The sequence below is a fragment of the Vicia villosa genome, linkage group LG4 (genome assembly GCF_029867415.1).
Source record: "Vicia villosa cultivar HV-30 ecotype Madison, WI linkage group LG4, Vvil1.0, whole genome shotgun sequence".
Lineage (NCBI taxonomy): Eukaryota > Viridiplantae > Streptophyta > Magnoliopsida > Fabales > Fabaceae > Vicia > Vicia villosa.
Window position 1 is genome coordinate 155,735,424 of NC_081183.1, and position 18,807 is coordinate 155,754,230.

Sequence of the window (18,807 nt, forward strand, 5' to 3'; positions counted from 1 at the left end):
CAACTTCATTACGTTCAGTCAACATGTCATAAAAGGTGAGTTTATTATATCGAATGTGATTTGAGAGTTTTTCCAACCACTTACCGAATATAACCTTTTGAATTGAATTAAAAAATTATAATATGAGATATTAAGTTATACTAAAAAACAAATTACACTTATCAATGTTATACGAGATTTATGTAGTTCATTATTTGTGTTTCGCTCTTTGGGTTTAAGACAATGTGTCCCATTGTAGTATTCATGACGAGTAAGGGTGTCTACTAACGGTGGTACAAGCATGTGAATGAAAAAGTTTTTGCTTGAGGGGCAGCATAGTAGATGGACTTACACTTGAGGGGGAGATTGTTTTTAAAACAAGTGTGAGTTGTGTTGAGAAACAATTGTGAGTTCTAAGTCTCACATTGTTTAGAAAAGTGAAGGTTGAGTATTTTATAAGTGAGATGACTCATACACCTATCACCTTAAAGTTTTTCGTAAATATGTGGAATCTCTCTCATTTGTTTGAGTGAGTCTTTAATCTTTAGATGAATGTTTAACCCGATGTAAATGCTTCTTCCTCGTGATAACTCAATAACGGTTGAGTAAAATTTCTTTACAATGGTGAATGTCCATTAAACTCTAAAAAAGAACTATTGGATCTATAAGCATATAGAATAAATAATAATTATAAAAAAAAAAAAGTGTTGAATTTATATTAATTATTAAAAAATAATTATAAGCATTTAAAAAGTAGAAATAGACATTGCTATGCAGAACAATCATGTATGTTGAAATAAAGAAGTTTTAACTCAAATATGAGAACAGAGCAAAACCACATATAATCCAAACATTCATTATTTATTTTGTCAGTAAACAGGATAATAAATTACCATGAAAAAAATAAATAAATAAATAAGCTACCTTCAAATTCCATTTTTCATAATTAATTTTAGATTTTATTAGAAAATATTTACTATATTAAAGTTGCTAAAGGAGTAATTATTGAACAGCCCTGAAACCTTGGAGAACCATACATACATAACCCTTTAATAACCAACCAAGTTAACATTTTCCCCTAAATAACTCCAAACCATGTCTTTTAATCCTCATTACAACATTCTCATTCTACATAAATACCTCCTACCAAAGACAGAACCATCAACACAACACAGGTTTCTTCTCTATACCAAATTCAAACACATTTCATTATATCATGGACATGAAGAAGCTTACCTGCGCCGTTCTCGTTGTCGCTGCCTCCATGAGTGCAGCAATGGCTGCCACTGCCGAGGTTCCAACATCTGCACCGGCCCCTGGCCCTGCCAACGCTGCATCAGCAACCGCTGTTGGTTCCTTGGTTGGTGCCTCTTTGTTGTCTTTCATTGCCTTGTTCCATTAAGCTCGGAAAATATGTGAAAGACAGTACCAGAGAGAAGTTTATACAATATATGTAATTTATATGGAATAAAGAGTGATTTACCATAATTATGTGTATTGATAAGTTTCACTCTATTTGTAACTATTGAAAATGTAAAATTAATTTGTTTTCATAGTTATGTTAAAGTACAAATCTGTGCCATTCTTCTTAAGATTAAGGAGGGAACATGAGAATGTTAATTTTAATACAATCAAAGCCATATAACACAGAAAAACACTAATGAACATATCAACCTTTCTCAAATATGATTCAAACCATTTACAATAAACAATCACCAAGAAAAAGATTGTGGGATGTTAATTTCCAATCCCCCAATCTTCAATCAAGCAAGAGTCTCAAAGGAACAAACTCGTGTAACTTTTCGAGATACACATTTTTTAACAACAATCGATGATTCATAAGGAGAACCCCTCACCAAACTAGGTTTCCGGATTAAATTTTTGCGATGACACCAGGCTTTTTGTCAGCCATATGGCTGTTTCTCTGGATGAAACTGTGTCTTCTCCAAATGGTCTTAGCACCGCAGCAAGCTCTTCTAGCTTTCCTTGCTTAAGTAAATGAGCACATAACTCAAGTAAAGATTCCAAAGCATCAGCTCTTTGTTGGCCGGAATTTTTCAACACCCTCTTCGTTTTATCACCGACTACTGAAATATTTGTACTTAAGGAAATTTCATTTGGGGTTTTATCAATCACAGTGGCATTTTTATCGTCTTTATGTATGGCACGACTGATTATGTGTGTGTTTTCTCTGCCTTCATGCTTAGCTGAGAGAGTACCATTGCTCTCAGAAGTCAGAATGTTCGTGTGTGAGTCTTCTGTTAATGATTGTGAATTTTCACTTTCTTTCAAGCAGCTTACTGTATCAGGGTCTTGTTCAACCCTAACAGAATGCACATTTGTTGATGCCATTTCTTCATCGATGAAACCGATTTTATCACTGTCGCTGCTACCTTCAAATTTATCAAAACCTTCATTGGAAAAAGCACCATCAACTTTAACAGTCACTGCATTTATGTCATTTGTATCTTGCTTCTGAAAGTGTTCAACAGAAAGTCGTGGCTCTTCATCCACAGAATCGAGTGTGCTCGTTGATGTGACCTTATCAGTAGACCACTCTTTGTCATTGCCATTGTTGTAAATGATTGATTTACTTGAGTCCTCAGGTTTGGCATCTTCTCTTTCTGGTTCGGCTTTATCAAACTCTTTACTGGAAACAGTATCATCAACTTGTGAAGTCACTGGAGTTATGTCATTTGTATCTGGCTTCTGAAAGTGTTCAACAGAAAGTCGCCGCTCTTCATGCACAGAATCGAGTGTCCTTGTAGATGTGACCTCATCCTTAGACCCCTCTTTGTCATTGCCATTGTTGTAAATGATTGATTTACTTGAGTCCTCAGGTTTGACATCTTCTCTTTGTGTTTGAGCTTTATCAAACTCTTTACTGGAAAGAGTATATTCAACTTTTGAAGTCACTGGATTTATGTCATTTGTATCTGGCTTCTGAAAGTGTTCAACAGAAAGTCGTGGCTCTTCATGCACAGAATCAAGTGTGCTCGTTGATGTGACCTCATCGGTAGACCCCTTTTTGTCATTGCCATCGTTGTAAATGATTGATTTACTTGAGTCCTCAGATTTGGCATCTTCTCTTTCTGGTTCGGCTTTATCAAACTCTTTAACGGAAAGAGTATCATCAAGATGTGAAGTCACTGGATTTATGTCATTTGTATCTGGCTTCTGAAATTGTTCAGCCGAAAGTCGTCGCTCTTCATGCACAGAACTTAGGGTGCTCGTTGATGTGACCTCATCACAAGACTCCTCTTTGTCATTGTCATTGTCATTGTTGTAAATGATTGATTTACTTGAGTCCTCGGGTTTGACATCTTCTCTTTGTGGTTCACCTAAATCAAATTCTTTATTGGAAAGAGTATCATCAACTTTTGAAGTCACTAGATTTATGTCATTTGTATTTGACTTCTGAAAATCTTCAGCGGCAAATTTTTGTTCTTCGTGTAAAGAATCCAATGTTCTCTTTGAAGTGATACTGATATCATCAGTGGACCGTTCTTTATCATTTCCATTGCAGCCTTGGCGGAAAATGATTGATTTACTTGAGTCCTCAGGTAGGGCATCTTCTCTCTGTGCTTCATCTTTATCAAAACATTGGCTGGAAAGTGTGCCATCAGTCTTTGTAGTCACCGATGTATTCGATTTTGGAAAATTCTCAGCGACAACTTCTTGTTCTTCATTCACCGAATCCAGTGTGCTCTTTGAAGTGATATCATCAATACAGCATTCTTTATCATTTTGATTGCAGTCGTTGCTGTAAATGATTGATTTACTAGACTCCTCGGGTTTGGCATCTTCTGTAAGCACTTCGGAAAAAGTATCAAAGCCAACATCGGAAAGAGTATCAAAATAACCTTCGGTAAAACTACCTTCAACTTCTTTTGTTACTGCATTTATGTCAAATGCATCAGGATTCTGAAAATGTTCGGTGATAAATTGTTCTACAAGCAAAAACTCTAGTGTACTTTCCGAAGTGACCTCATCAATGCACCCATCTATATTATTACCAGTTCTATATTCACTGGACATTATCGATTTGATGAAGTCCTCAGGTTTTGCTTTTTCTTTCTGCACTTCTGCCTCACCAAAACCTTTATTGGAAAATTTGTATTTATCTGGAGTACATTGTGATGTGACCGCATCTTCATCATTTCCATTGCTGTCTTCACTGGAGATTATTGTTTTACTAGAGTGCCCATGTTTTGCAGCTTCCTTATGCACTTCATCTTTATCGAAAACTTTATTAGAAAAACTATATTCAACTTTTTTAGTCGCTGCATTTGCATTCGACTTCGGAAGTTGCCCAGTAGCAAATACTTGTTTTTCATGCATTGAATCTAGTGTACTCTTTGAAGTGACCTCTGTGTCGGCCATGTCTCTTACAGCTCTACTTTTGAAATCTGCTTCCTTGCACACACTGCAAACGGTTGATTCAGATGTTGTTGACTCGTCCTTTGAGCCACTAATACTAGTAGAAAATTCCAACGGGTAGCTGGTAGGATCAACCATTTTAGTCTCAAGGTTGTCTTCTGTGCTCGTTGACACTGCTAATTTGCGGTTTCTTGTTTGTACATCTCCTTCTCCCTCAATCGGATAAACTCGATCCAAACGGTTTACAAACCCTTCTTCTTTGTCCCTATTGTCCTTGCCACCGTTAGATTTGTAAGATTTTTTCGGTGAGTTACAACTTATGAGATGTACAGGAAGAAAAACAGATGGCGTGTTACGAGAGCGGAGAACAAAAGGTTGTAAATGAGGATGTCTCAACAAATCAGCCGCCTGTAAACGAAGAGAAAGCAGCATAAGAACGGAACAGTTTCATCAAAATGAATAATACATGAAAGGCTCACTAGAACTCACTGTTGGTCTGTGTTCAGGGTTTTTCCTCAGCATGCTCTTGATAATCTGTTTCCTGTTGCATTTTACCATTTAAATTAAATATAAAACGGATAAATCGGTTTTCACCGTAAGATATATGTTCACACGAAGTGACTTACAATGTGGAAGAGTAAACAATTGGCAATGGAGAAATAGTGGATCTATTTATTTTATTGATAAGCCCGGCCCTGTCCTGTTTAAACAATTTACTTCACTTTATAACATTGAAAAATGAAAGACTTCATTGTAGAAGGGTCAAGTTTGTTCTTACTGGAGCACGAAACGCTGGTTGATGTGCAACAATTTCAAACATGCAGCAACCTTACAAACAAAACGACGTCATCTTACACAAGGACATATATCATATGGCTATGTCAATAAGGGTAAGGAGTATGTAGCTCTTACCAAGCGACCATATGTCAGATTTATAACCGTACGGCATATCGGCAAAGATTTCAGGACACATGTAATTTAGAGTTCCAACAACCTACAGAGGAAATATGAGGGCACGAGAATTAAACAGACTTCATTTATGTTTTTTTAGATTAAAATCTTCAACTACTTGACATGACAATCCACAACCGAACAATTACAAGTACGTTTCTTGAATAAGCTGATAAATGCAAGGATATTAACAATGTAAACAATACCGAAGAAGCAGGATCGTCTGTGTCAAGTAGCTTTGCAAGACCAAAGTCACCTGCAGGATCCATATGCAATACATATATTGCTTTAGATAACAGAATGTGTGGAAACCAAAAGTAACGATCGTTCAAAGAATAATGCCTTCATACCTAGACGAATGTTGTTTTCTTTGGTGAGGAATATGTTGGAACACTGAAATTAAATGAACTTGCTTTAATGTAAACACCATATACGGATTTATTTTCTAGGATAATGAAATAGGTAATACTTGATACCTTAAGATCTCTGTGGAGCACACGGTTAGAGTGCAAGTAGTCCACAGCTAGCAACAACTGAGTCATCCATTTGCAGACTTTCTACAGAAAAAAATAGCATGCGGGTTGAGTTAACAATACTTGTATAGAAGGACCTGTTTGAAATTACTTTTTTCAGCTTATCTACTAACATAAGCCCTTGTTAGACTATTTGGAAGAGGTTTACTTATCACACCGCTCCTTTTCTTCTATTCACATCCATCAAAACATAATGAAGAAATGGTACATTAAATAATTACCTCCTCCGGAAAAAAAGATCCTCGAGATTTCTTTATATTCTCAGCCCTGTCCCACAAAAGTCATTGATATGAACACATTATTTATACGTCACAGTTTTTATAAAACTCATTAGTTCTAATAACCTAAACTTTAAGGTCAGTAGTTTATATAACAGACCATAAAAGTCATTGATATAATTATCGCCCCAAGTCTAATAATATGTAAATTTTACAATAAAATTTGCATTCATATTGTAAAACACGGTACAATGTTCAGTGTGATTTCGGTACATGATAGAGGTTTATAATTTATCAACATTTTAGGTTTGTTTTCACTTGTAAGTACATGTGTTAAGAGTGATGAAAACCATTCTTCGAACCTTTACCTTACCTAGTAGCTTAAGCTTTTATGGCATTCTCTGTAATTAAAAAATTAAGGTCCTTAATTTATACTAGAAATAATCACAGTCACTATTATTACACTCACATGTCACCTCCTTCGCAAAAGCCGCTTAAAATGTATATATAGTCCTCCTACAAATCATGAAAATAGCATAAATATTTAGTAGTCTTAAATATTGAAAAAAGTATATACATCTAAAGAAATACGAAGTTAATTTTAATTTCTATAAAAGTAAAAAGGAAAATTGAAAGAAGGGGAAGGGAGCTTATGTTCTTACCTTCTCCACCCAAGCATCTTTGTACTCCACAATATAAGGGTAATTTAGGTTTGCTATCAGGTCCATCTTCATCAGAAAAAAAGAGACAATATGATCACTTTTATGTAAGAACTAAGAAGGTAAAGGTTAGTAAAACCGTTATTAAGAATATTATCACATATTTATAGAAATGCTAGTAACCTGATATTTTATTAGAAAGAATTAAGAAAGTCTCCAATGAAATCAAAAATAAAATAAAATCAATACAAAACTTCGAGGATCTACACACTCCCTAACATAAGGCCCCAATTCTCTCACAATTCACTTGCGACCTCTCCATAGTCCTTACAAGCCTATCTTCTTATAGTTATAGGAAACATGCATTATTGCTCTAATTATCCAAAACCCCAACTAATCAACTAACTAAGGGGTTTAAGCATTCACCTTCTCCTTGTATTCAACATCTTTTACATCAAAAACTCGGTATTCTTGAGTATTGCATCTATCAGTAGACTTTTTCTAGCCACCTCCTCTACTTGTTGCATATATCATTCGCTACCTTTTCGTCTCAATCTCTCTTATTTATAGGCAACATGTCTTATTTCTCTATCTATCTACAGTGATTAACTATCGTGCTCAAAGCATTTTGTAAGCATAATAAATATACAAAACAAATATCCAGAAATAGAAGTTTTTTAATTAAAAATTGAAAGTGCAAAGTCATCATCATGGAATCCCAACTATGTTGGATAAGTAGAAGTTTGATCAGCACCTCAGAAGACATAAAACTAATGCATAGCAGAACAACTAAAAGATTCCATCAAAAGAAATGAAATTCAATTATAGTTTAATAATGATATCTTTTATAGTCTTTGTATTGCATGTCTATAGTTCATCATGGAAGAAAAACAAATATACTAATAAGCACAAGCTAGTCATATTAAGTAGAATCAATCCATCCATCTATGACTAAAAACACGACAACAACCAAGCCCTATCCCACTAAATAAGATCGGCTACAGGGATCAACTTCCGCCATAATGTTCTATCCAAGACCATACTTCTATTCAAATCATTAATTTCGAAATTTTTCTTAATATCTTCTCTTATAACTTTTCTAGGTCTTTCTCTACCTCAAGATGTTTGACCCCTCTCCATCTTATCTACTCTCCTTACCACATATATTATAGGTCTTCTCTCTAAATGCTCAAACCTCCTAAGTTTATTTTCCACCCTCTGTTCTACTATAGGTGCTACTCCAACACTCTCTCTAATATTGTCATTTCTAATCTTATCTTGTCTAATATTCTTACTACACATCCAACGCAACATCCTCATCTCTGCTACACTTACTTTATTTTCGTGTTAATTCTTAACCGCGTGACATTCTACTACACTTACTTTACTCAAAACACAATAGAAAACAAATCAACTGTTACTAATTATCATCAAGTAATGAGACAAAATAATGCTTAACAATAACAACAAAATATGCAATGAGTGGAAGAATTTGTTACACCAACCTCTTGGTACGCTGTCAATTTGGACTTCTCTGTATGCTTAGACAAACGAATCTTCTTCAACACATACCTACCATAGATGAAATCATCATGAAGAAAAATTACTTAAAAAAAAAAAAAACTCAAATTGAATTAGCAAGGTCTACAATCCCAAATACAGATTAATTTATTAGCTTAATTTCAGTTAAACTCACACCCAAACACAAAATTGAACACTAAAATCTCTATAAAAAAAACAAAATTTCCATGTGGGGTTGACCAATTTTGAAAAAAAAAACGATCTTTACACAAAAAAGGAAAGAAAGCGTGAATGAATTGAATTACCTCTTTCTATCAGTTTTATGAAGAACAAGAAAAGTTGCACCTAAAGCTCCTCTCCCAAGTTTCTCTATAACCTCATAATCTTCCATCTTCAGAAGAAGCTAGAAGACAAAAACAGTGAAGAAAACAGATCCTGATTTGTTACTATGATATGAAACCTAGATGAATGAGTATTTATTATAGATACCAAAGTTTAGTTTAATAAGATAGTAGTAAATGTGAAAATGTGAATGAATGAATTCATGTTATGCTAAGGTTTGATGGAGTTTGTAAGAGAATTAATTATGAGAGTGAGACTTTGGTGAATAATGAATGAGACTTAGGGGGTTTCACGTTTGACATGAGGAATGAGTAAAGTAAAGCCACATTTAAAATTGGATTATATGAAAAAGAGAGAGAGGTGAGGGGCAAGAAAGTCAAGTAAAGGAGACATCATGTTGCTTTCTATTGGCCACCACTAGACAATCAACCTAAATCATAATGCTAAAATCACTCTTCAAATAAATGGATAAGCATGTAATGTAACCTCTTTCTAAACATAAGAATATTCTCTCTTTTTTCCTTTTTATATGACTTAATTCAAATGTGTTAATTCAAATCCTTTTAATAATCTTATATTTATATGTGATATATTAAAAAAAAATTCCATACATAAATACAAATTAAAGGACAAACCTTTAAAAATATATAAATTTTGTCGATTTAATATTTGTTTTTATTGAGATTTTGACTTACTCCTCTATTTCACATCTTCACAGTTATATAAGTTTAATATCACCTCCTCTTAAAGATACTAACCTTATATATATATATATATATATATATATATATATATATATATATATATATATATATATATATATATATATATATATATATATATATATATATATATATATATTTGAACGTGAGATTGTTTACATATATTTTCATGTTCTCTCTACTGAAATCAATCAAACATCATCATTTACAGTCCCTTAGCATTGTTGTGAATCTGAGTTCAAAATCAAAATACTAACGTCATATGTGAGAATGACCGTTCTAATTTTTTTTTTCTATTTACAACCTCTAGTGGACCACTGAAAAGACATTCTCGGTTCTGGCCCCAAAAGCTTGGACGAACTTCATCAAAGGAGGAGGCATGATATCATTTTTTTCGACTAATCATTTTTGATTTTCCCCGTGCTCATCCATCTTAAGAAACAATATGGGCTTCTCATCCTTGTTAGTTGCTACTAAACCAACAAAACCCTCAAAAGGGTTCCTCATTAGTTTTAGTTACCCAAATAATTTCAAAGACAAAAGAGGTGAAATGTGATAAAAGGATTTTTCAAAATTGAAACAAATTAAATCGATTTTTAAGTTGAATTTACCCAAATAATTTCAAAGACAAAAGAGGTGAAATGTGATAAAAGGATTTTTCAAAATTGAAACAAATTAAATCGATTTTTAAGTTGAATTTAAAAAAGAAGTAGAATAATGGAGTTGTATCATAAAGATAAAAGACGGTCAAATAAAAAAGATAAAGGAAAAGGAAGGAATCTACCAAAATTATATTAATCCGGCCCAAAACTATGAGGCCTACTCAGTCCCCAAAAATTGTTTCTTAAGATTCCCACTACCATAGAGCTTTTAACACAAGATCATTCCTCAATCTTTTTACACCAAATTTTTATCTCAAGTTGAACTTGCAACCTTTATAACTAATTAGCGTTAGGGGCGGGAATAGGCTAGGCTAGGCTTTATAAGGCCTGGGCCTGGCCTACGAAAAACTTGCAAGGCCTGAGCCTGGCCTGTGGCCTACTATAGGCTCGTTTTTTCAGCCTGGTCCGTCCTTTTTAAAAGTCTGCCCTGGCCTGAAAGCCTATTTAAAAGCCTATTTCTTATTAATGTTTTCAATTAATTCATATTACTTAAGAAGCCTTATAAGTCGCATATATATGAACATTTAGACCGACCTATTCAGCATTTTTTCTAATATATATGCATATATAGACCAATTTATTTAACACTTTTTCTAATATATATGCATAGGTCAACCTATTTAGACTAATTTTAATATATATGAAAATATAGGCCGGTCTACAAGGCTTTATAGGCTTTTTTAATAGCCTAGGCCTGACCTATTTTATTAAATAGGCTTTTAAAAAAGCCCAAGCCTGGCCTTTTTATCAAATAGGCCTGGTCTGGCCTTAAGTAGGCTAGGCTATAGGTCCCTGTAGGCCGGCCTGGCCTATTCCCACCCCTAATTAGCGTTCAAGAAAACAATCATCGTTTAGTTTACAATTACAAATAATGATAATATAACAATTGTTACACAAGAAATCTCTACAAAGTAGTTACTCACTTAACACTAAAATCATATTTTAAGTGAGTATGAAAATTGTGATTAAGTTTATAGTAGATGTGAAAAAAAAATCTAGTTGTTTTCAAATGAACACCATAATTTCTTTTATATTAAAATATTTAGACGAAATAAGTAAAAATTTAGAAAGGATGTGTACGATAATCTGTTAGGCTGCGGCCATAGTAGATTATGACCTAGATAATAAAGGACATATTTGTTAAATCAGAAACATAAGTGATTCCTAGGTATCAATAATCGATTATTAAGAAAATTTCACCTCATAATGGATTACTCAAGTGTCATAATCGATTATAGGTTGAATTTTGTTATATAAGCAATTATATAGACTTCTTAATCAATTATGATTTGGTTTTAAATGTTTTGCCTCAATCCATAGTGATTTTCATATAAGATTTAAAAATTTGATGAATTTTTGTGATTGTGTGTATTAATTTAGTGTTGATCAAGTGACTTCAAACAAAAGAATGAGAGAATTGTGATAAATGATTTTTGAAAACTTTTTACAAAAACGTTAGATTTTCCTGGTTCAACATTAAGAAGAGATAAAGAAGAGATTTAAGTGTGGAAGACAAATAACAAGAAAGTTAAAAAGATGTGATAAGAAAGTGCACACTATGATTTATATTGGTTATGCCTTAAATAATGAGGCTTACTTCAGTTCCCAAGAATTTCCCCTTGAGAGTTTCACTATCAACTTGAACTTTTATCACATGATCAAACCACAACCTTCTTATACCAAGATTTTATCCAAATTCATCTTGCAACCTTTATAGAAATAGCAATGTATAATAGAATTATGCTTTTGATTTATAATTACAGCACAACCAGATTTAAATAATAGTTACACAACTCTTACTTAAGTAGTTCGCTCTCTCACCACTAAAATAATATTAAGGGTATGAAAATATTTCTAAAAAAATAGTGAGTAAGATAGGGGAAAAGAATATCATACTTCTTGAGTTGTTCGTAAGTGAACACAATTTTAAGTGGTGATTTCGTTCCATAACCTATTAGACACATATTTTAATATATTAGAGATCAAATTTTTGCTTCCTAATCGATCAACTTTAGGTCAAAGTTGATTTTAAGAATATTTTGAAGTTAGATGAAGTTTGTAAAATATTTTAAGTGTGTTTGTGCATTAATTTGGTACTTTGAGAGATACTCGCACTTATTACAAATTAATTATCTAAAAAGATTAAAACAGTTCTTGTACCAACAAAAAAAGATTAAAATAGTTTAGGCGCGTGATCACATGCGGGCTTTTAGAGACTTTAGTTTCTTTGATGTTGTTCTTAACATTTGACTTTCTTTGCACCATACATCAGAATCTTATAACTTCACTTTTTAATTTAATTCAGTATTTTTCTTTCGTGAGGCTGCTCAAAATAAATAGAAGAAAGAGATGTTTGTGAATTTCATCACTAACTCACATGAGAGGAGATCTCACTTAGATCAAGTGGGTAGAAGAAAAAACATGCATGTGTAGACTTAATTATGGTTTCTTCACTAGTGGGACAGATGACTTGATATTTTATTGTGTGACAGACGGCCCTCAAAATCGCTTCAAGTAAAGTGGTTAAACATGAAAAATCGTGCAGTGACAATCAATATATTTTCATACCATTTGTTTGACACTTGTGATTTTTTAATATCAAAAACAATTGAATATTTTAAAGAGAATGCAAATGCTCATGTATAGTAATGTTGTATCTTATAAAACAATTAATTGAGTTTTTAAGATAGTTGATTTTGTCATCTAAAAAAAAAGAAATATAACGGTGCAACTTGTTGTCATATATTTCTATATAATTTTTATTTAAAAATTATAGTGAATTTATAAATTCTATTTATGTTTTTTTTATATACTTTTACTCATATTTTTCTATTAAACTGGTATTTTGTTGTCATAATCACACATACCTAAATGATAGGGGAAAAACGAAAATACACCAATGCATTCATTTACACGTTATTCTTTCACATAATCGAAGGAAATCAGTCAGGAAGTCACGGCACTAGTCAGGCAGTGATAAATCACACAAAAGAGTCAATAGGAATGTTGCTGCCACCATGTAACGGCGTAATTATTTGTAGGTGTCTTTTATGCGTCAGATTGCATTCGAAGCTACTGTTTGAAGAAGGCTAGTCAGGCTTTTTACCATAGTTCCTTCCAAGCCTATGAAATAAATAATGACTTCAGACTTAAAGCCACGTTTTGACAATTTGTGGTCCCTTAAACAGAAACAGTCATGAGAAGATGTGGGTTTGCGTTTATGGTAACTTCACTCAAATGGAACATTAATGCATGTCCAGCTTAATGCAGTATTATGCATGTGTGTGTATGTGTCTTGTACTCAAAATTTGTAAATGCCATGGTAGTATGGTACCATAAAATAATTGATTTGCTTTAAAGCATAAATTCACCAAGAACATTGAAGACTTAAATTGGTACAAGAAAACTCAAGGCCTCAAATTTGTAGGAATGATACTAGTCTACTTAGACATTAACTAACCAATTATATAAACTTCCAATGAAAATAACCCTGACTTTCCTACCAACAATGCTGAGGTGACAGTCACCATGAGAGAAACAGACTATTCACAAAGGTATATTGGTTATTTTTGCTTTGCCTTTTTTGAGGATCTTCGGCTTTCCATTTCTCTCCGGCTTTCGATCTTTCTTCGTGTAGCTTCAAATTCCTCTTCAGACGGTTCTGGCACGTGGTCTCCACCATATTTTGAAATTAAAGACGAGAACATAGAGTCAAGCTGGCCTTTCCTCTCATTTTGTCGTTTTGATATGATGGCATACAAATCTGTTTCTGGTTTCTTATTTGCTCTGTAGATGATTTAAACATAAAGATGTGATTATTCCTAATTACATAAAAGTGTAAATAACATAACCAAAACGCTGCTTGATAAACTTACTTTTCCCTCCTTCTTAAAGGACTAGTTGGTGGCTTGGTTTCTGATATTTTCTTTGCCCATTTTTTGTATGCTTTCTTTTCCTTTAATTCTCCTGCAGATATTGAAAAACAGGCAACAAGGAAAAGAAAATCAGTATCTCTTTTCCAATAGTGAAAGCTATATCTAGAAAAGATGTCTAATTCAAATTTGCATCAACAAAAGCTAATAATATTCTTACCAGAAGCTATGGCCTCATCAATAATATCCTTGAACCGGTGTGAGTCGAGTTTAGGATCTGAACAAAGCATTGAACAGAATAACCTGCAAAAGGAATATCAAATTCAAAAATGAAATCCTTTACATAAAACAAAGCCAAGTTTTGCTCATCAAAATGCATTATTACCTGCTCATATTACCCTTGCATTCCTTGTAGAGATTAATCAAATCACTTTTCTCAGAGTCGGATCCCCTATAGTTTGCTTCAAACTCCTCAATATCAGCTTCAGTGACCTAATAGAACAATTAACAAAGCTAAAGAAACTGAAAACAACCATAGTGCAGGGCATTGGGAGCAAAAGAAGATAGATACAGAGACAAGTACCTTCTTGTACATTGTTCTGAAATACTCGTGAAGATTCTGAACGACATCTCCAGCAAGGTCCTGATTATAATAAATAAATGAATAAAATGCTGTCAATGTCTAGGACACTGTTAAAACATCCTGAAATGAAAACAGGCTTCTCAACAACAGTGGACAAGAGAAAAATATCTAAACATTGCTAGTAATAAATCTACTATAGTTCGAGCATAATACTCGGTGTAAATAAGTTTGAATTTACAATAATATTTCAGCACAAGGACGGAACTAGGCGGGATTGATGAGGACCCAAGTTGGACTTTTTTTTTTAAAGTTAAGAATAATACTGAGCAGCAAAAATAAGAGAGAAAGTGAAAGTTTTAGTCTAAGCTATATGTTAATCAATCTCTTTGTTTTAACATTTTCTTCAATTCTTATACAGCCAAAAAAGTTAACAAAAGCAATACCTTGGGAGCACAAACATGACCCTCCATTGATGAAGGGCCAGAGAGCCCACCAGGGCCCTTTAACCTACAACCAATTCAGCCAATAACAAACACTACTGTCTACTTTCCTTTCTCTGCCTCTCTTAAGTTAAAATAATAATGACCGACAATTTAATTAGCATGTTTCTCTCTTTTTGGTTTAAGAAAAGTGATTTAAGTGATTTTGATTTGAATTGGTTTTGAAAAATGGTTTGAATTTGTAATGTAACAAATTTTATGAACTGTTATGTAGTAGGAATCTTCTAGTCTATTTGAGTCAATTTATATTTTACTTGGACAATAATTGCAAGTTCACATTGCAATATGTGTCATTGAAAAGTGCTAAGCTACAATTGTTATTGAAATATATCAACTAAGGCGTTCATGATTTACTCAGAGATGTCAAACTCAAGGGATGGCTACATTAACATATTCATTCATCAATTTCCATAACCATAAATAGATTTTTTCAATCTCACTCAACAGCCTTCATTTTTTCACCTACTGTTTGAAAGCTATTGCCATAGAAAATTGAGTTATTAAAATCTGTATTGATATATTATATTCAACAAAGATTATAATGCTACACTATGTCATTCGCATGAGAAAGGTGCATTCTTCATATGTCCATGATGAGTCGTCAAGCTTGTGTTATTATCGTGCCAAGTGTTTTCATAGAGTATAACAAACAAATATTATGTTATGTTTGACATTTTATCAGTCTACTGATGTTTGATAGCTTGAATTTGTTCTGGAAAAATAACTTGGAAGTGGTTATAGGTTTGGTTTAATTTTAAATTGATTTTAGAAAGTAGTGCAGTTCGGTAGAGAGGACCACGGTTTGATCCCCACAACTGCAATCGGGAGGGGGCTGGACCCACTTGATGCCAGAACTGACCCCCAAACCAGACTAAACCGGTGGTGATAAGCCAAAAAAGAAAGTAGTCCAGTTCAAACCATATGAAATGGTTCATTTTAAAATATGGTACAATGCAGCTTGGCTCACAGTTAGATTTGGTTTTTTTAATTTTTTGAACACCCCTATTCTGTGTTATCACATTTTGAAGTTTGTGCCATGAGTAGTTTTCATTAACTTGTTATTATATTATAGTATATCTTAAGAATTGCAACCAAGATACCAACACAACTTCAGAACTTAGTTATTTTGCAACTTTAAAAACAAAAAAGTTGGGAAGGCAATTCCCTTGAGTTTTAACATAAACAAGTCCTTGTTTCAGCATCATAACAACTTTGAAATGATAGACTAACTTGATAGCTTCAGAATAATTTAGGGACTATCTATCATATTTCTATAATTTAGGCACTAAATTGAAGATTTACTTGTATAATTAATTATTAGGTGGAAATGTTGAAATACTTACAGCATGTTCAATAGAACCAGTCTGGTCATACATCGCCCGTTTTTGTTCATCTCCAAGAATTGAGATAACACTTTGCAATTGCTGAAACTTAGCTTTAGCTTCCTGCAAATGAAACAGGGAACAAACATGTTACAATTACAATCACGCCAAATCGTAGCCCAAGTGGTGGGGTTAAACTTGGAAACTCAAGAGTTTGGCAAGGACGGTATGAAGCGTACCACAATACTGACACATTACACCGGCAATAATTTGAGAAAATGAAAGTAATTTAATGTTATTATATGTGTCAATATCGTATCATACACCAGCATATGTAAGACACCAGAAATGCTTCCAATCTGAGGTGCTCCGTGTTGTCAATTATGAATATCGTAACATAGTGCTATATCGGTTTGTTAAAACTGTGCTACGCAATAGTGCTATAACGGCTATTTGACAATATTTTGTACTAAACAGCGTGTCGGGAAACAATAGCAGTTTGTTCTAATTCCACTATGCTATTACGCCACTATACCGGCAATTTAACAACATTGTTGGTGCTACAACTTGTGTCACACTATGTCGGTTACTAACTGTTGGGAACCAGAAATTATCTCAAATGAATCAAAAGAAACAAGGAATTTAGAGAGAGATCCAGTATTATAGATGAAGAAATAAGGGATTTACAGGGAAAATGATACTTCCACTGCCAAAGGACTCAGCCCCTATAGAGAACGTCTGTTCTCCATTCTAACCACTTCCTAAAAATTCTGAGATATCCTCAAAACAAGACCCACTCCCCTTTTATTACAACTTAATCATAATAGAAAAGATTATCCTCTCTCTCCTAGAAACTGCCCACTAGATAACTGCTTACTCCCATTTTGCTTCTCTCCTAGAAACTGCCCACTAGATGACTGCTCACTCCCATTTTGCTTCTCTCCTGGAAACTGCCCACTAAGTAACTGCTCCCTTCCCTTTTGTTGATTTTCTCTACCCTCCATATCTTGGGGGTCAACTCCGGCAATAATTTATAAAAATAAATAAATTAATCGTAATCACTAGTGTTGATGTCGGATTTCAGATATGACACACATTTTTTCAGATGCGCCGATAGTTAACAACTAGCATTTACTTATGCAAACAACTGCAACTTTGGCAAAAACCTAAAACTACATATTAACTAGTAACTCACGAAAACCACAAGTGTAAAATTCTACAGATAAATGGAAAATAGAGAGAACCTCATCACCAGGGTTCTTATCAGGATGAAGCCTCAACGCCAATTTGTGATACGCCTTCTTTATTTCCTGTTGCGTCGCTGTACTCTCCACGCCGAGAACCTAATTCACATTCACAACAAAAACATCATTTCTATGAAAAATAAACAAATTCACGGTGTGATAATCAGAAATGTTGATTTGAATGGTACCTGGTAGAGTGAGTTTTGGTTCTGATTGGAATCGTTGTTGTTATCGGATTCGATTTCTTCGTCGTCGTCGGAGACGGAAACCCTACTTCTCTTCTTCTTGTTCTTCCCCATTTTTTCTTCTCTCACTCAAATCAAATGTGTATGTGGGTGTAGAAGATAATTTAAATCAATTTTTTTAGTTGAAATATATTTAATTTAAATTAATAAATAAATGGAAACCAATTTGTTCCCGCCTTTCGATTCTGCTGTCAGTTTTTACCCGCCGTCACGTTTTGCTCTGGTCTGCTTTTATATTGGGGTTGCATTTTTGTATATTGTTTTGCCGTTTTGTTAATCAATTTACCCATTTTATTTTTAAAACACCCTCTTCATGAACATTTTTTCATCTTTTTTTTAAGTGTCAATAAAATTTGACATAAACTTTCTCCTCGATAATTTTCATTTAAGCACTTAAATATTTATATCATTTTAATTTATCCATTAAAGAAGAAGATTAAATTGTCAATATATCATAAAAGTAGCAAAACTCTTAAATTATCGAAGTCTGTTGCAGAGTCTATCTTATTACAAATTATTTATTTATTGTAATATTCACCGAGTTGTGGTAATTTTTGTCTATAATAATGTTGTTGTATTTGTTATAGAAATTTGCAAATATGAAGGGTGGTCTTTTTATTTATTGGAAAAGTCCTTTGAATCGAGGTGATTCAAAATTCACCATATGTGTTGATGTTGTTGGAAATCAAGGAAGTTGTGTGCTTCTTTGTTGTTATTTACTTTTCTACACTTTATTTTTATGCAATTCTTCTATTGTTAAACTAGAAAAATAAAAGAGATATTCATTTGCAAATATAAAAGGATAATTTCATAAAACCTAATTCACCCCCTAAGTTACACACTCGTACTTACATTAAGAACCCAACATTCTTATTTGCCTAAGATGGCGAGAATGATTCCTCTATGAGGGTCCATCGTATTTTATCTCCTCAAAGGGCAGCAAGGATCCCTCATAGAGATCTAGTGCTTTAACCGCCTCAAAGGGCGGTAAACATCCCTTTGTTAGGATCCATCATATTTTAACGCCTCGAAGGGAGACAAGGATCCCTCGTAGGGGTCCACCATTTTTTACAG

The 18,807-nt window shown here is 33.5% G+C and overlaps 2 protein-coding genes across 2 annotated transcripts; both read right to left on the bottom strand.

The window, feature by feature from the left end:
- Positions 1–1,621: 1,621 nt before the first annotated feature.
- On the bottom strand, positions 1,622–8,944 carry LOC131595624 (serine/threonine-protein kinase Nek5-like). The gene is made up of 13 exons (XM_058868023.1): positions 8,547–8,944; positions 8,226–8,292; positions 6,724–6,789; positions 6,531–6,577; positions 6,065–6,110; positions 5,787–5,867; positions 5,661–5,703; positions 5,517–5,566; positions 5,272–5,353; positions 5,138–5,187; positions 4,986–5,059; positions 4,849–4,900; positions 1,622–4,767 (listed from the first exon to the last, which is right to left on the bottom strand). The coding sequence occupies exons 1-13, from the start codon at positions 8,630–8,632 to the stop codon at positions 1,840–1,842; spliced, it is 3,672 nt and encodes a 1,223-aa protein (XP_058724006.1). The 5' UTR covers positions 8,633–8,944; the 3' UTR covers positions 1,622–1,839.
- Positions 8,945–13,295: 4,351 nt separating this feature from the next.
- On the bottom strand, positions 13,296–17,935 carry LOC131595625 (chaperone protein dnaJ 6-like). Its single transcript, XM_058868024.1, has 8 exons — positions 17,677–17,935; positions 17,489–17,587; positions 16,266–16,367; positions 14,423–14,482; positions 14,225–14,331; positions 14,060–14,142; positions 13,843–13,933; positions 13,296–13,753 (listed from the first exon to the last, which is right to left on the bottom strand). Exons 1-8 carry the CDS (start codon positions 17,785–17,787, stop codon positions 13,531–13,533), a joined length of 876 nt encoding a protein of 291 aa, XP_058724007.1. The 5' UTR covers positions 17,788–17,935; the 3' UTR covers positions 13,296–13,530.
- Between the last annotated feature and the right edge of the window lie 872 nt (positions 17,936–18,807).